The following is a 25,411-nucleotide window of genomic DNA, read 5'->3' as shown; positions in this document are numbered from 1 at the left end:
ACCAAATCATATGCCCAGCTTAAGGAATACCCTCTACTTAAGGTGTAATCCCTCATTTTTCAATACTGTGCTTATAAATCCTTTGCAGCTTTGGGTATCACCTTATCCAGCAGAGCAGATGTAGTGATTTTCTTTTTTTTAATAGCTCTGAATATTAAGGGTTTTTTAATAATGTTAAATAAAATGTTTTCCTAAGCAACAAGGAGTATATGGAGGTGAAGGCATTCTATACATTCTATATATCACATTCTATAGTAATAAGGCCTTATGTACAGTATAAGAACAAAATGCAACTAATAAAAGTGATTGTTGCAAGTCGCTGTGCACAAAGATGAGTTCCTGTATCCCAGAAAACATCAAACAGCTCTGCCTGCACTCTTCCTTAAGAAAATCCCTGTCTAATATAGCCTAAACGCAATAAATTAAAAATGTTCCATAACCTGTCCAGTATTGATTGGACATTCTGGAAGCCATGCATCTCTGAGGCTCCTTCTCAAATGGAAGGAGTTTTTATTGCCAAAGTGAACTCTACCGTGATGTGGTGATGGCTGAGAAAGACCCCACGGTGAAGGTGGCACAGCAGGGAGTTCTGCAGCCTCCATGTCCTCCTCGGTGGGTGAGACCCTGCGCAGTGGTCTGCGTGCTTTGCAGCACTGCCTCTCTGAATGGGAAACAAGGCCTGCAAAGAATGATCTCCTGTTCCGTAATCTCCTTTTCCATGGTGTCCTCTCCATTCTGGAGAGACATGGCTTCTTGTCAGCACTTTCTGCTTGGGGTTTTGCCTAGCTGTTTGGTTTGTCGTAGACTTCTGTAGTTACTGTCCTTGGTGGAGCTGCATTAGCCGTGATTCTGGTGTAGACAGATCACTGAAACTTGAATTACCCAGGCACATAGTCTTTTTCCAAATAATGTCCGATAATTATGGCCTGTGGGAATCTGTGTCCTTAGTCACAGCGATAGAAATGTTAATGGAAAAGACATTGTTGGTAAACAGAGATGTGTGAAGTCCTTGGAGCCTAGTGTTCTCAAACAAAAACTGCCTTGTTCTGGGGGCCAGATGTAAAGACAGAAGAATGATTGGTGAAAATGGTACCTGTGTCTTTGTTTCTGCTTTAAAATGTTTAAAAGTTGGCTTTTTTCTTGGTTTATTTTACGTTTTTAAAATGCTTTGTTTACCCTGTTTGCCTTCCAACATTGGATGCCAGGGATCTGTAGGAAAAACCGGGACTAATTTAGAGGAGAAGGTCATGGTTGGGCTCCAGGTTGCCCTTTTTAGGTCTTTTTGGTGGTAGACTATAGCATTTCTGACTGTGGGTAGTGTAACGCAGCTAGGGTTTGAATGCTGCAAGTGAGAAGTGTGAAAAATTCAGGGGATGTTCTAGGCACCGCTAGACAGAACTATATTGATTTAGGAGGAAATCCCAAGGAGGAAATAGTTCTTGTCAACTGATTACTTGAAGTTATGGTTATGCTACTCTTGCAGATGTCTGTAAATTAAACTGCCAGCAGTTGGCATCTACCGCTGTCGTAGTGCTATAGGTCATCCATGCTGTAGGATTTAGTCTGATGCTGGCGTGACTTACCTGCCACGCAAATAGTGAGGGAGTATTTAGGAGTCAGGAGGAAGGCAGATGGTGCTTGGGAAGATGTGTACATAGCCCCCGTGTGGAGAGGAGATGGGGGGCATGGTGTGGGACAGAGGGAAGCAGTGCCCAGCCCCTGGCAAGCAGATACTGAGGGACCGTGGTATAGGAGTATGAGTCCTGGGCAAAAAGGGGTGCCTGTAGATGATACTGTGACCTGAACTGTCACGTGCTGAATGCTTTCACGTGCTGGTGGTTCTTTTCAAGCTGAAATTCTGGACTTCCTTGAATTCCACCTCCAAGTTGCTCTCTTTCCTCCCTCAATTCATGTGGAGGTATTATCTACTAAAACAAGGAGGTCATATTCATTTTGGGGAGATTTTCCTACCTCATAGCTTGCCAACAGTGCAGCAGCTGAGAAGTTTAAATTGGAATTAGCTGACATTTTCCTACTCTCCCAGGAATTCAGGAATCTTTGAAGAATGGCCCATCTATGTGGGCTGAAGATAGTGAGCTTGAGGGATAATTGATTCTGTCTGGAAACCTCTGTGCTGATCCCTAAAACCAGGAGGGAATGTTTGACATTGCTTACAATCAGTGGGGACTTTCTTTGTGTGTGTCTTTCTTTTACTGGATAGTTTCAGCTCAGAGTAACTGAAGATGGATTGAAGTGTAGCACCTAATCAGGAAGATGTGAAAAGATTTATTTTTCTTTACTTTACAGAAAAGGCCACAGATGGCTCTCTGCAGAGTGAAGACTGGACACTTAACATGGAGATCTGTGACATTATCAACGAGACAGAAGAAGGGTATGTGCTATTTCAGCAGACTTTGAAAGGTTCTTGAACACAATAATCACCCAGTTGTACTCAGCATGTGAGGAGGGGCAGTGAGTCTAGGGGCAGATGCTCATACTTTGAATGCAGTTTGCATGTGGGTTGTTTGTTTTCCTGCTCCTTAGACATTTCAGAAAATACTATTTGATACAGCACTTTCTGTGGTCAGTCTCTGCTTGCAGGGCTGGCATGAAAACCATATTTTTGGAGAGGGTACCGAATTTGTATTTCTGGGGTTCTTGTTTTCAGCAGGTGTATCTCTTTGCAGTGCTGCAATACTATTAATTTCAGCCATTTGAATAGACAGCTTCTCTGATACATTTCCTTCAGTATCAGAAAAGCTGTGCTGCTTGCAGTTTGCTGGAGAACTGATCACTGGTCTTACACCCTGGGCTTTTTTCTGAGTGGCTGTCAATCTCTCCTGCTTGATCAACATCCTGCCTTTTTGAAAGGCCTCGGGCGTTGCTCTGGTCTTGACTTCTGTGATACCTTGTCTCCTCACATAATTCTGCGTGACCCTAGTTTGGTTGTAGTCAAGTGCTCTGAACTTAACATGCATACTTATGTCCAGCTGGAAATTGTAAAGGTTTCCTTTTCCCACAGTATATGGCATGTGAAAAGCATGTCTGGGCATCTTTTAAAAATGATCTGTTTCTCCTTCAGTCCAAAGGATGCCATTCGAGCACTGAAGAAGAGGCTGAATGGAAACAAAAATTACAGAGAGGTCATGCTGGCGCTGACGGTGAGTGGGGGCAGGCTGGAATGCCTCAAAAGGGCAGAACCCTTTTCTTTTGTCATTTTCCTTTTCCTGGCACTCTCCTGAATGTACACGCTACTTGTTTTAACAGCCACTGTTCTGCGCTTTTCTTCTCTCCAGTTGCCTCTTTGCTTCCTTGGAGAGAGTTGCTGGAAGCTTTGCATAGTTTTTTTTTCCTGACTCAATTGATTCCTGCTTATTCTGGGACTCTTATTCATCCCAGCTACTGACTGAGGAAAGTTAAAGTAGCCCAAATGAGGCTGTGTACCCTTTGGGGCTTTCCCTTCTGTTCTCATTGCCATGTGTCCAGCCATTTCTCGCCCCCAGGACAACAGTTGTGGGCATATCTGCAAGCGAGGATGATGAACTTGCCATATTTTCAGCTTCATAAGTAACTGATGCACAAATTCCCATGTGAATAGATCTCTGTAGGAGAGTCACATTAATTTATGCTGATCTAATTTAATTCAATAAAGTATAAATTATATTCTGTGCATTTAGGCAGCACTGCTAAGGTGTGAGATAATTTGCCAGTGACCTTTCCTCCTGATGACTTTAGCTAGGGGTTTCCTGGGTAATGCAGCACTCCTGAAGCCATGGCGCTGGGCAGGCTCTGCACCACAGCAGTCTGAGGAATGAGCAGTAGCAACTAGATCAAGTTACACTGCTGTGGGTAGGTGATCTGTAGGTTTCTTTCCCAGAGCTCTTGTTGCATCTCCCTGACGAAGCATAACTGTACTTTCTGTCTTCTTGCCGTTTCCTATCCTGGATTGTCATTTTGACAGATTACCAAAGACCAAACCATGAGATTATCCATTGTGCAGGAAAGAGTGAAATTCATCAGGAATGTGTCTGTGTCATCATGGCTGATGAAAGTAGCTGGAGTAGAAGAGTAATTACAGGCTCCTCAGATACAGAGTCACAGTGGTTATTAGGCATGGCTGTAAGGAGAAGTGACGCATTGGATTTATCTCCATGCTAATCATGTTCTTCAGAGAAAAATCAACAGCTGTTCTTCCATGGCAGTTGAATGGCAAGTGGAAGGTGCCTCTAGCTAGGTTGCAGGGGGAAAATGTGTCAAAGTATAACCTGTCAGGGCATTCACAAGGGAGTGTTTTGAATGAGTGAAGATCATTCACCTGAATTCCCAGCTCTAAAACATGGCATACAGCTCAGAGCAACTGGGTCCAGCTGTGTTCCAGGTACATAGAAAGTAGAGTGCCACAGCATGATAATATCTCACTGTGACAGGATGTCCTCTGTCTTACCTGCTCTTGATGTGATGCTGTGTACTTAGCTGTTCAGCTGTGCAGGTTGGAAAGCTCTGCATCGAAGAGGAAGAAACTTTGTATTTCTTTACCTTGAAAACAGGCAAAGGTAGATGACAAAAGTGCCCAGTATGTTAATGTGGTGGGTGAGGCACATCTAAATGTATGTGCAGAAGGGAAGCTTTTTGCTAAAACTGGGGAAGAAAAGAAGAATTGAAATACAAATGTAACATCTTTATCTTCTCTCCCTCCCATCAAAAGTTTTAAAATTAAAAAAAACAAAACAAAAAAACCCCACAAAACCCCCCACAAAATCGGAAATCAACCACATCGGTGTTTTGTGTGTGATCAAGCTTTGCTCCAACAATGAATGTTTTTTTTGTGTGTGTAGGTGTTGGAGACCTGTGTGAAGAACTGTGGCCATCGCTTTCATGTCTTAGTGGCAAACCGTGACTTCATAGATGGTGTTCTGGTGAAAATCATCTCGCCCAAGAATAATCCCCCCACTATTGTACAGGATAAAGTACTAGCACTGATTCAGGTACACAGCTTGTCTCTGCTTCCATATGTTGCTGCCTGAAATAAGGACTGTCTGCTTCAGTGCTACGCATCGCTAAACATGCTGTCATCATTACAAATGTGGCAAGTTTTTTATATGTAAAAACAAACAATATATCCAGATTGGCAGGGAAGAGCAGACATGCACACGCATAGATATTTCATCCAGGGATAAATGTCTGGATTCTAGTTAGAGAGGTACCACTCTACTGTAAGGCAAGAGAACTTAAATGAATGGCTTTGCAATTTAACAGTCACATCTAGAAGCTGGAGACCTGCTTCTGTGATGGGCTTGTCAGCTGAGGCCAGGAAATTTTAGAGGATCGTGCTTTTGCTGTCAGTTGCAGAACGCTTAACTTTCTGTGCCTGTTTCTCTGACCATAAAATGGAGCTGTTTCCCTCCATTAGAAAGCATTCTGATTCCTTTTAAAGATGGCTATAGAAAGTAAATGACCCTATTGGATTAAAATGTTTTTGGTGTCTCTTTTTCTGGTTATTGTGCAGTAAAAGTACACTGTCAGATCCTTGTCTGCAGTGAGGAAGTTCAGACATAGGCCTGACAGCCACTTCTCCTTCTGTGCAGCATAACAATAAACAGCCATGTTAATTCCATAAACCATTAGCAACACATGAGGAAACATTGGTGCCTGCCTGGAGGAAATCTGACAATTATAGGAAGCTTTATCACAAAGCTCCTACAGGCTATTGCATACACCAGAGACTAAAAGACACTGTGTATTTAAAATGATATAAACCTGCTCTAGTGTTTCTTGTGGGAAAGTATTTACAAATGTGCAGTATAGTTTTCACAATATACTTCTGATTCTTGTGGCAAAGCATGCATTTGAATTTCTGCCGGTTTGTTTGTTATTTGGATACACAGATAGGACATTGTTAGAATGTGACAAAGTAAGTGATTTCCAAACAGGAGATAGGCTGGGGGGGGGAATTAGGTGGGCATTGCATTGGGGTCTGTGGGGTCCCTTTATTTCTGGTCTCAAGGCCTTTTTAATTTTATTTTTTTTTAATCGGTGAAATTATTAAAAGCAATTCTTGTGCATCTGACTGAGCCCTCAGGTGTCTGTCTGTTTTGGTGGGAGAGCTGATGCATGCAGTGACCAGCAGATGAGGTTAAATACTGTCCCATAAAGAGAAACTATGTGTGTTTCCATACTATTTGCCCTGCTGCAGTGTTTTAGAGAACATTGGTTACGCTGGGTCCTCAATTTAAGTGGCTTCCCAGTCATCGGTGTAACTAAGATGGAAGTGTTTGTAACATAACCAAAAAGCTGTAGTCATTGCCTCAGTGTATTAAACAGATTTATCTGAGTAGACTTAATGCAGTAGAACTAAAAGCCTTACTCTGGGTACTAACTGCCTTTTGGTATAAAAAGCCTGAGAATTATGAAAGTTGCCTGTGGGTGGGTTCTGTTAGTGTCTCTTTAACTGGAGGTGGTAGGAGACTTTGTTTTCCAGATTGCCTAACGAGTTTGGAAAACTGATTGCAGCCACTCATTTCAGGTGCCCTATGGACAGGCTCACCCAAAATACCCTGTACGTCATGACCACTTTGCTCAGCTTAGACTTTGCTCTTTAGAGCTCCTTGCAGTTGGCATTAACCCTGTTCCAGGGGGCTGATGTCTTCTCAGCTCTGCTCCACTAACATTGCGTTTATCCCCTTCTGTAGGCTTTTTACAATTTGATTTTGGGGAACTAATAAGAACAGGAATGAGAGGATTAATAGTGCAGACTTGGAAGAATGGGAAGAGAGCTGTACAAACAGCATGTGTCTTCAGCCCTACAGATCTTGTACTCCTGTGCCTTTCCGTAGCAAGGGGAGATAAAGCTGCCATCCAATGCCTTGTCTAGAGACTTGACTGTTTTGAGATGTTGAGCATCTTGTGTCTCGCTTTCTCAGCCTATTTCCCAGAGTATATGAATTAGCACGTATTACATATTGCTTCCTTCTTCACCTTGCTGAAAGGCCTTGGAAATACTCCTTACTGCTGCACCTCTGGTAAGAACTGTATTGCATCAGAGTTTGTACCACCTTGCTGCCCAATAGCTGAGCACTGTCATCAAAGATGAAGCATGGGGAGGCTTTTAGTGACATGGCAGATTCTTTTGAGGTGAAGGGTACATCTGTTAGAAAGTGTCTGACGCTGGAAAAGTTGTCTTGGGATGAGCACTGATTTAGGGGCCAGATTTGCAATGGTATTTCATTAACCTGTTTGGGCACACTGAGGTGCCAAGTGGGATTTATACAGCAGCACCCTTCAGTATCTACCTTTGATAGTCTGGCCCGAAGTCTTACAAGATGTGAATTCCATCTCCCCTCTGTGTGCGCTCATTTGCGCAACAGGCAAGTCTCTTAAGCTCTGTGTGTAGCTCCTTATCCATAAAGTAGAGCTAATGTTACTGTTGCCTAGTTGAATTGTAAGCTGTCTAGGACAGGGATTGTCTTACAGTGTGTGTAGACAGCACTTAGGACAAGAGCACTCTGTCCTGCCTGTGACCTCTGAGACACACACTAACACAGATAGAACCATAGAATGGTTTGGGTCAGAAGGGATCTTAAAGATCACCTGGTTCCAATCCCCCTGCCATGAGCAGGGACAATGCTTCCAGCTCAGGCAAAGAAATCTCTAAATGAGTGTCTCCTTTTTCCAGGGAAGAGAATTGCAGAAGAGAGAATATATTAAAAAGGTGGAGTGCTAATGAAGTGAGTTCACTGTCATTAGTGCCTACAACAAAATCTATAGGAAGCCAGTAAAAGAGAAGATGCATTAGTACATCTCCCTGGACAAACAAGCCTCCTTGGAAGTTGGGGGCATACTTTTGCCTCTAAAGTTTCTTTTGAGTGATTATTAAAACATCCTTTGCCTAACACTTTACGCTTTTACTGGCAAATAGAATTGAAGTGGGGAGCACCCATTATGTAGAAGCATCATTCAGATGACTACTTACGTAAATTGAAAACGCAGAGAAAGCGCAAGGGTAGAGTTACTTGTAAAGTCAATATCCATCAGAGTTGGGGGTGGTTTGGAAGGTCAGTTTCAGGGAAACAGAATGGCTGTTTGCAGTTGGAGCTGTTTTCTCTCGCTCAGATAGGGCTGTTTGGACTTGTACTACATCAGAACCGGTTTTTACTGTTAATTTACATTTAACAAAGCTGAGTAGCAAGCCCAGAATTGCTACTTTGCAGCTGATAATGGATGGTCTCCTGGGCATGTAGGGTAGGAAATGCTTTTTCTTAGGATTGAACAGAACAGGAATGTAAGTTAAATATTAATATTATTTCTTATCTTGCTTTTCTATCTTTGATGTCTCTCCTTTCAAATATAAAAAGTGGTTAAAAACAGCTTTTAAAGTAAAAATAGTCAAAGAACGAGTGTAAAAATGGTGACTAAATGAATTAAGTTCAGAGCCCACACATGCGTCTCACAGTACTTATGAATCCAGCACACTGATACTCTATCTCACATATGTGGGGGTTTGTGGAATGCTTAATTTTTAATTGAGTCATAATATTTCAATTTTTCCTTCCTCTAAATTTTTATTGGCTAATTTTACTTGGCTAATTGCCAGTAAAAGTGGGTAGAGGCTTTGAAGATACTGGGCTCCTAGCAGCTTCATGAGTACGGGAGGCTGGCTAGCAAAGAGAAACACTTAGTACTCCCACTGAAGGGAAAGCTCAAATGTGAACTGAAGTCTCCTCAGACACCAGAGAAGTCATGCAGGAGAGATATGAGTGTTCTACCTGTGGGAAATTCTCCCTCTAAACTTGTTCTTTCTGACACACCAGGGTGTCTTAAGTGTTGGATACGCTCTGTAAGGACCCAGGCTTCGTTAGTTTTGCTGCTCGTGGGACTGCATGTTTCACTACATAAGAACCTTGGAAACTACCTTTTTTTATTTAAGTTTGGCCCAAATGAAATACTGAAGAAAACTTGACAGCTGTGTTTTTTTTCTTTGGCAGCAAATGAGGATATTTCACAAATTAAATTGAGATTATTTAAGATTATTGTATGACTTTATGAATTTTGCTTAGATCAATTTAATTTCACACAGACTATTTCTGGTGGGTCACTGCCATACAATGTGGAAGAAAAGATCAGCATGTGATCACTGCTAAGTAGAGGAGATTGGAAGTGGCTTTCATTTGCATTTACAGATTTTGATGATGTCAGGGACTAGACATAGCTACTGTGCACTAAGCTCCTGTCTACTTTATATTTCATTAAAATATGTGTGTGACTGTCTTAATAATACTTGCAAGATATTTTAGACCAGGTCTAATGATTATAGCTTCTCTTTGAAGCTGAAATATATGAAAGCTTTTGTAGTCAGTATCTGAAGTCAGGATGGATCTGGAACTTCATTTGGAAGGTTCATGGATAATCCCTTATGTTTTCCAGGCTTGGGCTGATGCCTTCCGAAGTAGCCCTGATTTAACTGGAGTAGTGCATATTTATGAAGAACTCAAGAGGAAAGGTATAGAGTTTCCCATGGCAGATCTTGACGCTCTGTCTCCAATACACACACCGCAGAGGGTAAGCTGCAGCATTTGCAGTTCCAGGGGTATTTTCCCAAGATGTCAAAGTAGTTGGATAACTGCTCTTCTTTCTCCTCCTGTTTCTCTGAATTTGGCTCGTTGTCTCACTCCTGGAAAGACATTTTTAATAGTGAAAGGGCATGTAGGAGAAGAATAATACAGCTGCATTTGACAGGCTGATAAGCTAATGGTCTCTCCTTCCTTGAGCTAAACATCGGTGAGCAGAGAAAAAAGTTTGGAGGAGATTTGTATGCTTGTCTTGTACCACAAAAATACCAGGCAAATGCAGCTAACTTGTTCAAAGAGAGTCCATCAGGATATATGGTTGAGACTTAATTCTTTTGCTCAAAAGTATGGTTGGTTGCGTTGGTGATAACCCTAAACCAAGGCCTGCCCATCTTTTTAAAGGTGTAGAGTCTAAACCTCCCACTGATCCCACAGTAATGTGAGGTTTTTACACCTCTGAACAGTTAGGTCTAGAAGGTTGACAGAACTGCTGCTAGGAAGTAACTTAATGATTGCAGGTGTTCTGATTATTTACTTTGAGAACTGAAGTTAATGAATCTTTGAAGTGGTAAATGCAAGTGGTGAAGGTCTGAAAGTTTACAGTTCTTGTGTCAAGATAAATTAAATTTGGTATCTGTGTAACATCATTTTTTGTAAGCGTGCAACTTAATTCCTGGTTTAAAATAATTTATAATTATTTATCTTTGGATCTTGTTTTTATTTTTCTTCTTGCTTTTCTTGTAAATTGACTAAAATGCACGTGGGTTGGGTCAAAAGACATGGACATGCATTTTCTGTTGCAGCTGTCTGTTTATGGGCTGGCCTGCCAGTCTGTTCTCGTAACGACACTGACCTTTTCCACAAGGTGCAATTATGTTCTATATTTGAGCACATTTGGCTTGAGGTTGCTTACAAAGCAAGTGTTGTCACAGTTCAGCTTTTGAACTCCTGTCTTTCTGATGTGGCAGAGTGTTCCTGAAGTTGATCCTGCAGCAAATATGCACAATTCACAGTCTCAGCAAAGGATGAGCACCAGTTCCTATTCTTCAACTTCTCCGACGACGTATTCTGCTCCTCAGGCTCCAGCTTTGAACGTGACTGGTCCCATCACTGCTAATTCTGAACAGGTATTGGGGTGATGGTGGTTTTGGTTTGGGTTTTTTTTTTTTTGAGTTAGACTCTTTCAGCAGATGAAATTAGAAAACAAATTGCAGAGGAAATTTCGCTTTAACTCTTTTGACTTTGATTGCCTCCTCGGTCTGGTTTTGGTGATCTTTCCTTTTATTATACGCTGAAATCTAGGCCTTCAACACTTTGTGAGGTTTCCTGGCCATCCCTATCTGATATACCAGTCCACTCGGTGGTTATGCAGTAGGTTGACAGTTATTCTTGTTAGCCTCCCTCCTTTAAAGGCACAGAATGTCCAGCAGATGCAGGAAGTCGTAACAGGGAGTTAAGTCTGCATTTCTAAGACCTTTGCAATTGCTCTAATATAGGATCTTCTTTTCCCTCTGCAAAAATAATAACTTCAGAGCCGAAGATCCTACTCAAAACTTATACATTCTCCACGCTTGAGTGAGACACACAAGGTGTACTGGAACTGAGGTCTGTTTTTAGCTGCTGTTAAAATGCTTCACTTCCATACAAGCACAGCACATCTGGGTTTGCAATGACAGTGAATGGTTCTACAAAGTTCTTTTCTTTTGCTGTTGCTTTTCTAAAATTCTCTCCTGGGTAAACTTTTTTATCTTTGCTTCCCATCCCCACCCACCCTGAATGTCTGGAGCCTCAAATATCAAGTCAGACAGAACCAGAAGTATCACAACATGAGTTCTTGAAAATGATCTGCAAAACCAAAAGATTATGCAGTATTTTGCTTTCTTTTTATCTGAATCTAGATTGCCCGGCTGCGCAGTGAATTGGACATTGTTCGTGGGAATACAAAAGTGATGTCTGAAATGCTGACAGAAATGGTACCCGGACAAGAGGATTCCTCAGACCTTGAGTTACTCCAGGTAACAGCTTCCTAGCCAGTATGATTCTGATCCTTTCTGTGCTTGAGTTTGTCAGCGGGGGGCGGGGGGTGGTGCTTGTTCTAGTTCACTGCCTTGGTTTGCTCGGTTTATGTAATGAATGTGGGCTGTGCTTGATCCTGGTTAGTCTCATCCCTTGATTTTCTTCATTTGTTAAAGCTTCCAGTAACAAGGGTTTCCTAACACTCCTTGAAACTTGTTCCAGTGCTTTCTTCTCAGTGTAGCTAGAAATTTTTCCCAACGTTGAATGTAAGGTCTCCTTTACCACAAAGCAGCTTAGAATTGCTATAGGCTCTGTAAGCCCTGAGCATTTCTGCTTCTTTTACATCCTCCATCATCACTTGTACAGTGTCAAAACATTCCCAGTCACCATGCTGGAAAAAAAAAGTCCATGTCTCCAGCTGGACTATATATTGCCAAGGGTCTGTGGATTCTCTGCCACTTGAAATGTTAATTATATATGAACTGTCTTTCCAGAAGATGTGCTGTAGCTTCTCCTGAAGGCTGTTTTAAGGCAGATGCTCAGACAAAGTTTTGTGCAGTCTGGAGGGTTAGACTGGGTAATCAGAAGGGATTTCTTTGCTAGAAAGTCTCGGTCCTGTCCTTTTCTATCTCCAGAGGGAAAATGATGTAAGTTGAGCTCATGTCTCAGGCTTCATAGCTGGTTCTCTAAGCTAGCGATAGCAGGGTGGCCTTTTGGCTGAGGAAGGTAATACAGTACCACATGCAACACAGATGAGGAATAGTGTGATCTAGCATTCCAGCTGCTGCCCTTAACATGGTATTTGCCTTTCCACAGCTTCAGAAAAAGGCTTCTGTTTTGATCCTCCAGCAGGGAGGATGGGCTCCCACAGCAGTACATTTGGAGGAAGACAGGGAATTGCTCTCTGATACATGAGAGTTTGAAATCCATCCAAAAACTGGTCTCTCCCATGCAGCGGTATTGTGTTTGTCTCAGAGCCATCATGGCAGCTGATGAGAGGCTTTGCAATAAAGAGCCTTTCAGTTACTGCCCATTTGGGTCAGACTGCTGAAAACAAAAGAAGCTTCCAGGAAACCATGACAGACTAGAATAGCGTAGAACAGTTTGCTTACATTCAGAAACAAATACTAACATCTTGACAGCGTAACCTTACAGCATAAGCTTTAAGGTGAAAGAACTTGATCATAAAATGGAGTGACAGCAACGATTCTTTGTTCCAACTGGTTCCCTTCTTTGACTGATGCATCTTAAATCTGAATTACAAGAGCTGGGGAGAACCCGTTTTTTGATCACAAAGGATGGTTAGTCTTTTGAAAGCTGTGAGCTGGGTGCTGCATGCAAGAACTCCTTGCTTTGAGGTTTATATAGGCCTTCTCCTTAAATAATTCCTGACATTTTCTCCAACAGTCAAATGTAAACAGCTTGCTAGAGAGCCAGCTCTGAGCAGAATAGATAGGTACTGTCAGCCCTCTCGGAAAGGCAGCAAACAAACCTCTGAAATGTCACAATCTGCTTCTAAAGTGATGGGATCAAAACTGACATTGGAGAACACATTCCTCAAGCTGTTAAGGCAGCTGGATTGCACTAGGTGAAATTTATCCAGAGCTTAGGATGTCAGACCAAGCAAGGAAAACAAACACATTTTTGCTTTCATCCCCAAGGTTGTGTACCAACAAGTCATCCTTGTTTAGTGCTGAATTTTTGCTCTGAAGTGGAGCTGGGGGAAGGGGGGCTGTAGAAGATGACAGAGGGACATGCTTTAGTTGGAATGTCAGTGCTTATTGAAGTAAAACCGTGGGCCTAATCAGTGGCACCATGCCATATGTCACATTTCTTGTAGTTCCTCCTCAGCAGACTAGTTTTGACCTTTGGTCTTGAGGCCTTTCAGGAGTAAAGAATTCTGCTAAGTAATTTGGGGTGTAAGAGATGTCCTGGAATCATGAGAACTCCTGGTTTAGGCAAACTCAAATCTAGATTTCTCAGCATGAGAAATTTCTAAAACAAAAGCCCTTACCCTATGTTGTTTACAATTTTCTTCTGAAACTTCCCACTGCCTTTTTGCAGTCTGTTGTCTGTGGACTTGATCAGTTGAAGAGAATGTTTGTGTGTGTAGTTCAGTACTGAAGTGTGTGTGGAGTGCCCATCTTTTCATGCTCCTGCTCAGTCTTTTGTGTTCACCCTCGTGCTCTCAGTAGTTAGTAAGTTCTGTGTCCCCAACATTTCTCTTACTAGCACACACTCAGCTACTTGTGGTAGCCCTGGTGAACTATGCCCCCCCCCCCCCCCCCCCCCCCCCCCCCGCCCCAACTTGTTCTGCTTTTAGTTTTCAAGGATGATACTGCCAAAAAGAGCAGATTGAATTTTCCTTGAAAGCTCTCTTCTGGAAAGCTGTTGTATTAACGTGTTTTATTCTTAAAACAGATCACTAAAATACAGGTATTTATTTTTTGAAGTACTCAGAGTTAAAGAAGAATCAGGATGTTGAATTGTAAATAGGCTCTCAAGGTTTTATGCCATCGTCTCTTGAAGGGTGTTTGATTAGATGTGCTTTTGGGTGACATTTAATCATGCAAAGATAAACTTGTCTTAGTATTTCTCAGCTGGGGGACGGTGTTTGACTGTGAACAGGGCTCAACTAAGATCTACTTATTGCTAGCTGCTTATCAGAATGTGTGTGCACAATGCATTCCCCCTAGGAACTGAACCGAACCTGTAGAGCTATGCAGCAGAGAATTGTGGAGCTTATCTCACGAGTGTCCAATGAAGAAGTCACAGAGGAACTGCTGCATGTGAACGATGATTTAAACAATGTCTTCCTCCGATATGAAAGGTGGGGCACCTTTTCCATTAACTATTTACTTCAGTTCTGGGTTTTCACTTAAGTGTAAAACGGGTCAGTTGACAAGAGTTGGTCATCTGGGCCAGTGGTCCAGTGTAACAAAATGGTTTGGTTCTCTGCACAGAAAGCTTTTACAAAGTCTTTCTATGGTTTTTATGTTAACATTCCTGTTTCAGTGGTTTCCTTTAATACTGTGATTTTAATATTTTTTGTGTGTGTGTGTCCTAGCCGTTGATTTTTTGTGGGGCTTATCCCTAAAATGCAGGGCAACCTTGTGCAAAACCCTCTGAACCAGCAGAGGCTTGAGTCTGCAAGTCCCTGGTATGCGGTGCTGTACAGATGTAGGGACTTGGGACCAAAAATAGCACAGCCACAGTCACTAGTTCTGCTTGGTAGCTTGGGCTCTGCACACGTGCTTGTGCTGCTTCCTGCCTTACTTAAGCAGGCTCCCATGAGCTCTCTCTGTCTTCTGGTATCTGAGCTTTCTAGTTCCAGTATTGGTGCGAGGGGAGCTGTCTGAGGTGGGCGTGACCTTTGTGCACCTAAGGGTTTTGTTTGTAAGTAACACATAAAATCTTGAAAAAAGCCTGTCTTGCACTGAGCTGAGGTTTTGAAGAGCTGGTCTGCGGGAATCATCCCCAGGGGTGGGACTTGGGTCATAGGACTTTCGACATGTTAGACAAAGGCGCTGTCAGCCACATCTGCTGCAGTAGGTGACACGTGATACAGAGTCTTGGGAAAGTTTAATCTTCCCCTTAATGACAGGCCTGGGGAGTGAGGCACTAAGAGTACCCTTTGTTCCTTGCTCTTAGCACAGGGCTTTGTTTCTCAAGCTTTTAAAAATAAATTAGACTCTAGATCTGTGAATCTGTGCTGTCATGGCACAGGCTGGAAAGAAGGCTCAGTGGCCTCGATTTTGCCTTTGATTTAGTTCTTCAGAGAAGATTGGGGCAAACTTTGAAACAAATGCTGGCTTTTTATGTGAAATGTTTCATGCACGGGCATGATTCTACAAGTAGCAGAGTGTAACTGTCACTAGGGCTTAGTCTGGCCACCCTTAATATTTTTTCTGTTTTCCTCCATCTGTGACTTTGCTGACTCGAGCTAATGTATTTGTAGTCGTTATACCCTGAAAGGTGAGCTGAGTGATGTTAGCAAGCAATTTGTGGTAGAATAACTGCACTGGTCTGAGCGTTTCCATAAATTCCATTCCTCCTCTGCTATTCTAAAAGCTCCACATCCATCACGCCCGTCTCTCGTATGGGTGCCGAGCTCTGTCAGTGACTCAAGCAGGAGCTCTGGCCTTCGCTGTGAAGCTTTGGATGGAAATGAACGTGTGGTTCATAAGCCTTTTGGTGAGAAATATGAGGTGGGAGGTGTCTTAGGTTTCCAGCTAAAGGAGCTGGATTTCCAATAATAGTAGACACCCACAGTTTCCTAAAATTGAAATTTGGGCCTGAATTTGGTTTTGCTGCCTTTTAAGTCTGCATTTTTCTCTGTTACATTAAGAAAACATTTTCGTTCGCTTGAGATTCCCTGTTGTATTTTGTCCATATGGGAGAAAACCCACAGGGTCATATGAATATTACGGGCTTTTTACTGAAAAGAGAGGTTACATGTGAAACTACTTTTAAATGAGGAGAAATTCTAACCTCAGAGAAATGACGGTGACTTTCTTCATGAGGGAGAAGGTTGGACTGACCTCAGACAGGCATTGGGAGGAGGTAGTTCCCCCTGCCCTTTTGAGTTCCTGAAAGCTGGGTGTAGGTTTGCAGTCCCAGATGCACATGCATTCGGGGAAGGAGTAGAGACAGCATCTCAACTAACCAGGCTTCTTCCCCTAAGAAGTATGAGAGTTTTGATCCACTGTCATTACTTTTCATTCTTGGAAAGTACCAACCTATTTGAACATAGGTTCTGGCGATCTTTGGGTTGACCCAGAATGTTTTAAGAAATGAATCTGCTAATCGTTGTTTCCCTTGCCATGTGCTGCCTGGGTAGGGCTGTGCTAGCGTGCATATGGCTTCTAATTTACGTGTATTGCAGCAAGAGGGAGCTGTTAAGTGGGAGTAAGAGTTGCTGCGGTGCTCAGCTTATTTAGCTGGGACCATCAATCTTGCCACAGTTCCTCCTGTCCCTTGGCTAACAGAATAGTCTTATCACAAAGCACTTAATAAAAAAAAAAAAACCAACAAAAACAAAACCAAAAAAAACCCACCAAACCCAAAACCCAACCACAAAACAACCCAAAGACAAAACCTACAGTGTTTTTCAGGCATGTGTGTGCTGCAGGATCAGATTAGTCAACTTGATATCTACATTTGCCAAGAATGCAACTTCTGCAACTATCCTTTCTTTGTCCTGGCTTGGAATTAAAGCTTTCAGGGTTCCCCCTTGAGCCAGCAAAATCTTCAGTGGCAAGCATGTTGTGGCTTTGTTGTAAACTTGTAGTTTTCGTTGGTTTTTGGTGGCTTTGATAGCCCATGTTGGGTGTTTTTTTTGTTTTTGTTTAAACAGATTTGAACGATACAGATCGGGACGTTCAACACAAAATGCCAGCAATGGAGTAAGTACCAAATTCCATTTATTATATCAGCAGGTACACTGTACTAGCTGGACTAATATCACTAGTATCAGACCTTCTACCTGTTTAGCCCTGTGTCCTGCCTGTAGCAGCTAATAGTGCATACCAGGAAAAGAGTGTAAGAATGTGGCAAACAGCAAATGACAACTTTTAGCTCGGAAGACACTATACTAAAACATCTATCTGTGTTTACAATCCATGATGGATTTTCTTTCCTTTAACTTTTTTGATTGATTTTGAGTCCATGTGAGCTTTAGGAATTCACAGTGTCCTTGAGCAGTGAGTTCCACAGTTTCACTATGTGTGCACACATTTATGTGAGTATTTATATGTAATAAATATTTTGTTCGTATTTGAGCAAGTCACTTAATGACTTTTATTTGCTCTACCTTCTTCACCGTGTCTTACCTAACCACTGTTCAGGTTAATTTTCTTCATGCCACTCAAAATTTTAGGAAGCCCTTTCATCTCCTTTTTCAGCAGCCCCTTTCCAAGCTGAAAAGTCACAGTTTTAATTACTCTTACAGTGAAAACTATTTTATAGTCGTTTCATAATGTTCAAGATCTGAGTTCATAATGAATTCATATGTGGGACTATTACATTTTGTGTTCTGCATTCTTCTAACCATTTCCTCTCTACTTTGCCTGTTTGATTACCACTTCTACTGCCAGTGTGATGCAAACCTCAGCACTGGCTCTGCATTGTAACTTTAGTCAAAACAAAGAAGTTTTGTTTCTGAAAACAGTTTATGCCTAATGTGGAAGATGGTAGCAAATTCAGTTTGGCTTGGATCTGATGGTCTGTTGGTCCAGTGTTAAAAGGTGGAGAACACAGACACATTAGCTAAATCTGGAGAGACATCAGTGACCTCCAGGAGAGCTTCCTGTGGTGCTGAGCAGTCGAACTTGATGTTTTTTTGGTGCCTGACCCTTTTTGTCCTGTGCTTATCACAGTAGTATCTGAGAGACTGGTCCATTTGGCAATATGCAAGAGATATCTTTTTAGGAAGTGCCCATTATTTTTTGGCTAATGTTGCACTGCAACAGGAATTGTCTGGCATGTGTAACTTGCTGTGTTTCTTGTGTCCCAACAGGTACTGAATGAGGTGACAGAAGATAATTTAATAGATTTGGGTCCTGGCTCTCCAGCTGTAGTGAGCCCGATGGTTGGAAACTCAGCACCCCCATCTTCACTTTCTTCACAGCTTGCAGGGCTTGGTGAGTACCTGATCAAACAGTGCTGATGAACGTGAGGCTGCGATGCATGGACTTTTTCAAGCCTAACCAGCCTGTGGATCTTGAACAGCATACAGGGGCTGCTAGGCAAGCCAGGTGTGTGGTTGTGGGAGCAAGTCTGAGCGGTTGCTGAGGTCCCTGTGACCAATCTGAGTGCCCAGTACAAGCCCTTATCACAGTGGGCTGTGGGGATTTACAAGGAGCCATTTTTCACTTGTGGGTCAGGGAGTTCTGGCTCCCTTTAGCTCTCCACTGCCTGGTTAATGCAGTCGTGTCGGTAGCCTTTGGAAGGTTTGGGTGTGTGACTTACAGGATTAGGAAGGCTTTCCCACTCCTCCGCACTGGAATGATCTGTAACTGGGAACTAGGCTGGCACAGAGGGAGGGTTTTATTAACCAAAGGGGAAACTGAAGGAAAGGGTGCAAGTTCTTGTTCATGGTAAAATTTGTACTACTACTTTTATTTCTTCTGAGGTATAGCTCTCCATGAAATCAGTCTGGTGAACGTTCTTGATTCCCCTTCTACAAATAATATTTCAAATCTTTGGATGAAAAGTATTATGAAATTGTTAGCTGTTTTACATTAAATCAAACCGAAGCAGCTTGATAGGATCACTTGATTTGACTGAAGGTTCTTCACCTCTTTTAGCATGGTGCCAATATCATACTGCTTGATTTGAAATTGTTGGTTTCACAGTCAGTAGCTGAGAGACAACGTTGTGGGGAGGACTGGTATCCCTGCCCAAAATTTTGCACCATATTAGTGAATAGTAAATATCTCAGATGGCAGCGGGTGCTCACCAATTACCAAATGCTGGTTTCTTGATGAGGAGTACTTACGGTGTGGTGCTTCCAGGAGGAGTAAGACAATCTCTATGCTTGTCTTTTAAGAAATGCATGATTAGCAGCCTCCAGCCTCTTCTGGCCAGAACTGTGCTCCGTGCTGCAACTGTTGACTAGATATCTATAGCTGTCCTGTGGTTGTTAATGACTTTCTCTGTAACCTACATAGTCATGGCAGCGGTGCTTGCATGTGATTTGCTATTTCATTGGTTTGCTTTTTTGCCTCTGGTTGCAGACTTGGGTACGAACAGCGTCAGTGGTACGCTCAGCTCTCTACAACACTGTAATCCTCGTGATGACTTCGACATGTTTGCACAGACAAGAGGCAGTTCCTTGGCTGAGCAGCGAAAGAAGTATGTTGGAGTTTGTCTTTAGTGCTGGTTGAGTCACGATATTGCTGTTTTCTAAAAGCATAAATCTGAAACTTCTTGACTTCATTCCAGACTAAAAAAGTAGTTTTGATGTATGTTTTTGTGCTTTTAGTGCAATCCCTATCCTCTTGGTCATTATCAGTATGAGCCAGTGGAGAAGTGCTGGCCAGAGCAGGCTGACTGAGTAATGGTATTTGACTGTCTCGGATAACGAGCTCACTGGAAACTTGAAAATGCACTTGCCTTTACTTCTGTAGATGCTTCCTTTCATAGAGTTTTGTCATCCTATCCACCTGGCCCATGCTTGAGATACCGGAGCATAAGGTTCCTTCACCTGAAGGTCATGGATATGCTTTGGTGACTGAATTACTGTCATCAAGGGCTAGGAAACAGAGTTACCATCCAGTTAAACTCTCCCTTTGGCCCAGCAGTCAGGCTCTTGCAGGCTGTCAAGGCAGTGCAGCTCATCCAGCTGCCATGCTATCCCTAACTTGTTTATATGCATAGGGCTTGCATCTCTAGAGCTGCAAATCTGAAACTTTCAAGGGCATTTAAAAGACCAAATTATTTTAATGTAAAATAAATTATGCACTTACTAAGAAATCCTTTGATACCTGTCAAGTGAGATTCACTGAAAGATACACTTAGGTATTTTTCTTTCATATATTATTTCTTGCCTCCTCCTGGTTTCAGATGCAGTGGCTACCAGCAGTTGGAACATCATCAGTGTCTTGTTTCAGACTAAGAAATTTTGTTAAATAGTTTAGCTTGGACCTTAGCAAATTATCAAAAACTTACCGGTCCTGGAAAACTCAAGCCAGCTCATTTATTTAGAATCTTTTATTTGCCATTATCAATATAGCTATTGGTACTGCCTCAGCAATGTTCAGGAGACATGCTCTACTGTTGAGGCATACGTTACCACTGGAGATTTCAGGCTGAAAGCCCTAACGTATAGTCAGAAAGGAGAATCATTGCAGAGAGATCTAATAGAGGTCCCTCTGTCTCTTGTGCTAAATGAAGCATGAAACTAGTCTTCCCACACTGCACCTCTATCTCCTTCTGTGAGCTAATGGAGCAAGGAGCACATATCAGTCCATGATTTCACAAGAGAGGATTGCTATATCTTCCTTGGATTGTATGCTGTATAAATGGAGCAGCAGCAAGGCAGTAAAGATGTGAGTGTGACTTGCCGTGGTGCGTAGGTGAGAGTCTCTGGGAGCTGTGCTCAGAGCCTGGGAGAAGCCAGCACCCTGGAAGAGAAGGTGCTGCTCCTGCTCAGACATACAGCTGCTCCCAGGGGTTGATTTATGGGCAAGTGTTGGCATCTGCTTCAGCTCATGGTTCACCACAGTGCTCTGAGAAATGATGCTGTTGCCTCTCACCTGACTGCTGCAAGTCCCTCTTGCATAGCAAGTGAAGAAGCTTTTAAAAAATTCAACCTCTGTAAATAATGCGTTTCTTTGTATGCTTCGCTGTAGTTGCTTAGTTATGTTTCATCTGTCTTTGAGTCTCCCTCTGCCTTCCCCCATGCATGCATCAAGGTCAGGCTTCCAAATGTCATCTTCAGAGCTTTGCAAAACGTAATCTGTGCTCAGCCCTCTTTTCATAGTCCCCTGCTAGCTCTTGGACATGCTTATGGTGTCTCGTAACCTATTTGCCTACCTTTCATAATGCTGATGTTACTCTTCTTGCTTCAACATGTTTACTGAAACTGATGGATGGTCTTTATATAATAGAGCACGCTCCTCCTCTTGGAATACATCAGTACACTTGAAGTCTGGTTAAGAAAAAAATGTGCTTTCTGATTTCCAGGGGCGTAAATCAGAGTAGCAAGTGTGTTCTGCATGGGTGACTGCTGGACTTCCTTCTAGTTCTGTGGTTTGTTCCTTTCTTTCAGCGTAACGTATGAGGATCCACAGGCTGTCAAAGGACTAGCATCTGCCCTGGATGTTCGAAAACAGAACACAGGAGGGGTAGGTCGTTGCTCTGTGTTTTGTTATCTGAAGCCATGCGTGGAATCCAAGCTGTAGGCAGCTGCTTTGACCAAGACTTCTCATTCTGTATTCCAGCAACACGCTAGTACTGGCGATTTTCAAATTGATATCTAGGAGCAAGTACTTGCTCAGTAATGATCTCTAAAGAGCTGCTACTTAGCACGTCAGCCTAAAAGACTTTAGAATCATAGTGGGTAAATTCTCCTGTGTTCTTGCAGCTTGCCTGGGGGGTCCAGCTCTTTGATTGGAATCACTGCTGAAAAGAATGTGGGGAACATCTTGTGAACACTAGTATGCATTTGTTTGGTTTGGTTTTGCTTATGAAAGTTGATGCAGTCTTAATCTACTAGACTTTGCTCTAAGTGCATGGATACACAAGCAAGTTACAGGGGAAAAAAAATTACGTAGACTTTTAATGCTTCACAGGCTTTGCCATAACTCGCCTTGCACGTAGTCTGTTCTGTCTGTCCCAGGGCAGGCTCCTGCTGTCTTGTGTGGGCAGAAGATGCCCATGTGCTGTCACCTCACAGCAGCTGATGCTAGAAATAAGTTTGAGAGAGTGAGCTTGGCCAGCTTTGTCTGCATATCTTGATGAAGGCAGAAGTGAAAAGAGCTTTCAGATCATCCGTCAACCCCTTTCTACCCACACTGCTGTTTAAAACTGTCCTGCTTTTTTTTGTACTCAGCTGTGTCTTAAGTTTTTAGATGACAGAGCAAGTTTAGAGCCTTTTCCCAGCCTAACTTCGGTCTGTGCTGACCACTAGAGAGCATGGCAGAGCCAGCCCAGCATGGCAGAGCTAGCCCAGCATGTACATGCCTCCCTCCCTCCATGGAGAATTAGCTCCCCATGCCTTGGCTGATCCCGCCCTGGTTCTTTCATAAGTTGAAATGGGAGTGCTCAGGGCAGCTGGCATGCCTGGCAGCTTGTGCTCTGAGCCAGGGAGAATTTGCATTCAGAGCCAGCTGGGGTCAGATCACAGCTGCCTGCCTGCCTGGGCCATAGTCCAGTGGTAGCAGGGCTTCAGCAATGATTTTTTTTAAATTTTTTTTTATGGAGCATCCCCCTGACCCACAAATCTATCTGCTTGTTCCTGTCCCTGTCCTCTTGCAAAAAGGGCATTTTGTAACCTAGGTCAGCCCCGTGACCAGTTTCAAGCTTAACCCCACAGCAGCTCAATGGCAGCAGTACTGAGGGAAAAGGGGGAAGCGTGGGGAGGCAGGGGCAGAAATATGTTAAGGGGGGTGCAAGAGTAATTCCTGAGGCCAGTGTGACAACCCAAGCCCCCCATACCACTGAGCTGTGTTATTGGCAGGACCTGGGAAAGGATTTGAGATTCTGCTTTTTGTTTGTGGCTAATCAAACGCAAGAGGCGTGCATTTAGCTCCTGGTCAAGGGGGCTGTATTCCCTGGTGGCCATGGAGTCATGTCCTTATTTATTAACACTTTTGTTCTCAGCCAATTCTGCTTGAGGCGCCAGTGCGACGTGTCATTCACACCCGCGTAGCTGCTGCTCTGCCCGAAGTGTTGTCAGTTCAAAGGGCTGTGTCTAAGCTAATCTGATGGTCAAAGTTTTTTGGGGGCAAATGCTTTATGGGTTGTGGAACTTTGGGCTCGGAGATGTTGGAGAGACTTTCGTCGTCTTTTCAAAGGTCCTGATGACTATATCATGTAATCAGAATAGCTTGTTTTGCAACACAGTCTTTCAGTAGTCAACTGAACGCTATTTTGTCAAGTGTTGTGAGGCTTCTGGGTGTCTCTTCTTAAAGGAAATAAAAATTAAACTCTCCTAAAGTTACCAGCCGCAGCATGTGTAGCAAAAAAACTGGCAGTGCTCAGTAAATGAAACACACGTGTTAATTTGGGTAGAGAGCTAATTTAAGAACAGCTCTAGGGAGGAGCCAAAAGCTTTGCAGCACATTCTTCACACACATCTTGTTCCAGCACAGTTGTCCAGTGGTAAAATTCAGCACATCCGACATTTCTAATGTAGTCATTCTCAGAATGGTCTGTAGAGAGATGGCTGATCACGTGGCATTAGCTGTCTTAATATGATTTAGCAGCTGGAAACAAGATGAGCTAAAAATACACTGTTTTCTTGATATTGCTTTTCCATGTTGGGAGTTGCTTTTGTTGCCACAGAGCTGTAGCATGATCACAACTGGGAGGAGAGGTGTCCAAGAAACAATTCTCTAGTGTTACACAGATAGTAGATGAAGTTGGAGTGATTTCCCCCTCTTTTTTTTTTGTGTGTGTGTGTGTCCTCAGCACAAGTACTGAAATGAGACTTAACAGGGATATCGGCTAATCCTTTACCTGTGGTAATGGGGACAGAAGTATCCCGCGTATATGGGTGTCTTGATGGACAGACGTAAACACAGCGGTGGCTCTCTGCTGAGCCAGCCCAGTTCTGGCAGGGCTGGTGGGCTGGAACTGCTGCGGTCTGCTGCGGCTGAGCAACCCCTCCAGAGCTAGAGGTGACTCTGCATCCGGGCCCTGGCTCAGGCGTGGGATGCTGAAGGACAAGGAGCCATCTTGAGAGCTGTTTTGTTGCTGTGCCATGCAGTCTGCAACCTGCTCTGAGGAACTGGATGCATGAGTGTTCCTTTTAACCTCTGCCGCTCTTTGAGAGGGGCAGTTTGAAAGACTGCCAGAACACTGCAGCAAATGCCATTACTTACCCTGCTGCTCAAGACCATTATTAGAGCTGTTGTAGAGGCAGGGGCAGAGTCTGTCTGCTGAGATCAGGGAGGTAACTGGGGTGTGCTGCAACTCGCAGCTTCATAAACACGGGGAAACTCCACAGTGTGTAATAGCGTTTCCAGTAAAGCCTGACTGATTTTAGTAGGTTGTATAACCTACACTACTTCTTCTTCTAAGAAGATGACAAACATCAGCCTCACTACTAGTTAGTGATTTTATTTGTGGTTTTTTTCTCTTTTAATATCAGCATGGGGGAAGCACTAAAATTCTGTGAACTGTCTGTAGGAAGTGCAGAGGTCGGTGTAGGGTCTGTTCCTCCATGGGCAGAGCTGACAGGCAGCAGAGGAGAATGCAGCTGCTGCCAGAAGCTACCATAGGCAACTCTGTGTGTGTGTGTATGTATATACATGTGAATTTTTTAAACTTGCTACTGTTACATTACTTTATCATGGGTTGTTGCTGTGGCTTCTCTTTATGGACCTTTCTGTTCTCAACACAGAGGAGAGGTAAAGGTGGGAACTCAGACATGGAGCCCATAGACAAGTGGCTAATTACACAAGGAATGGTGAGGACTTCACCAGTGAAGCGATTCCTACTGCCCACCCCAGTCCCTTTACCTAGAATAACCATCCTACATTCACCTCTTGTCCTGCCCTACTGAACTGCTTGAAATCGGACAGTACAAGGAGTTTATTTCCCACCTACATCATTACCTGGGGCAAAGGGAAAGATTTGCACCAATTTCTGGTTTATACAGGACGAAGGCCTGTAACCAACTGAATCATACGTAGGATCCCACATCACCTTCAGAAGTGGTCTGGAGGTCCAATTGGTTCCTTATACTGTCTTGATTTATTTCTGCAGTATCCACTTTTCGAGGGATAAACACAAGTCTCATGGATCTTGTTCTTAAAGAGGATGCTTTCTGTGTGTCTTTAAAGCAGCCTTTTTCTGATAGTGCTTAATTTCATGGTCTGGAATAAACATATGGAAGTTGTAGGTTCATACCTAATTGAATTGGGTAATATAGGGATAGTCCTTTATGAAAGCAAGGGAATGGGGGAACTGCTACCCAGCCTGACATCTTCCACCCCACTGGCGTTAGGATTCAGATTCCAAAAGGTATGATAGTGTTTCTGGCTTTTAAGGATTTAATTCCCGTGTCTAGTGATGCCAGTCCTCTGATAAAACCAAGCTTCTGAAGATCACTGAATCTCTGCACGTTTTGACCTTGTTTGAAGTTGTCCTTCATCAACAAGCTT

At 43.0% G+C, this 25,411-nt stretch overlaps 1 protein-coding gene across 6 annotated transcripts in view; it reads left to right on the top strand.

Annotated features, from left to right (window-relative positions):
• TOM1L2 (target of myb1 like 2 membrane trafficking protein) overlaps positions 1–25,411 on the top strand; it is a 58,915-nt gene that overhangs the window by 17,911 nt on the left and 15,593 nt on the right. For 4 of the 6 annotated variants that reach the window (XR_005827339.1, XM_040590035.1, XM_040590033.1 and 1 more), the window contains exons 2-13: positions 2,308–2,392; positions 3,083–3,161; positions 4,836–4,985; positions 9,421–9,555; positions 10,532–10,690; positions 11,462–11,578; positions 14,276–14,409; positions 16,936–16,984; positions 18,097–18,220; positions 19,316–19,433; positions 21,352–21,427; positions 24,649–24,714. Coding sequence is in view for 5 of the 6 variants with exons in the window: in XM_040590035.1 (XP_040445969.1) it covers positions 2,308–2,392; positions 3,083–3,161; positions 4,836–4,985; positions 9,421–9,555; positions 10,532–10,690; positions 11,462–11,578; positions 14,276–14,409; positions 16,936–16,984; positions 18,097–18,220; positions 19,316–19,433; positions 21,352–21,427; positions 24,649–24,714 (1,292 nt within the window). In the remaining variant the exon portion in view is untranslated. The remainder of the gene's footprint in view (positions 1–2,307; positions 2,393–3,082; positions 3,162–4,835; positions 4,986–9,420; positions 9,556–10,531; positions 10,691–11,461; positions 11,579–14,275; positions 14,410–16,935; positions 16,985–18,096; positions 18,221–19,315; positions 19,434–21,351; positions 21,428–24,648; positions 24,715–25,411) is intronic. The other 2 variants (XM_040590037.1, XM_040590036.1) reach the window with 1 other exon arrangement.

Source organism: Falco naumanni, chromosome 4, assembly GCF_017639655.2.
Source record: "Falco naumanni isolate bFalNau1 chromosome 4, bFalNau1.pat, whole genome shotgun sequence".
Classification (NCBI taxonomy): domain Eukaryota; kingdom Metazoa; phylum Chordata; class Aves; order Falconiformes; family Falconidae; genus Falco; species Falco naumanni.
Note: the sequence above shows the minus strand (reverse complement) of the source record. Positions and strands in the feature narration are given on the sequence as shown.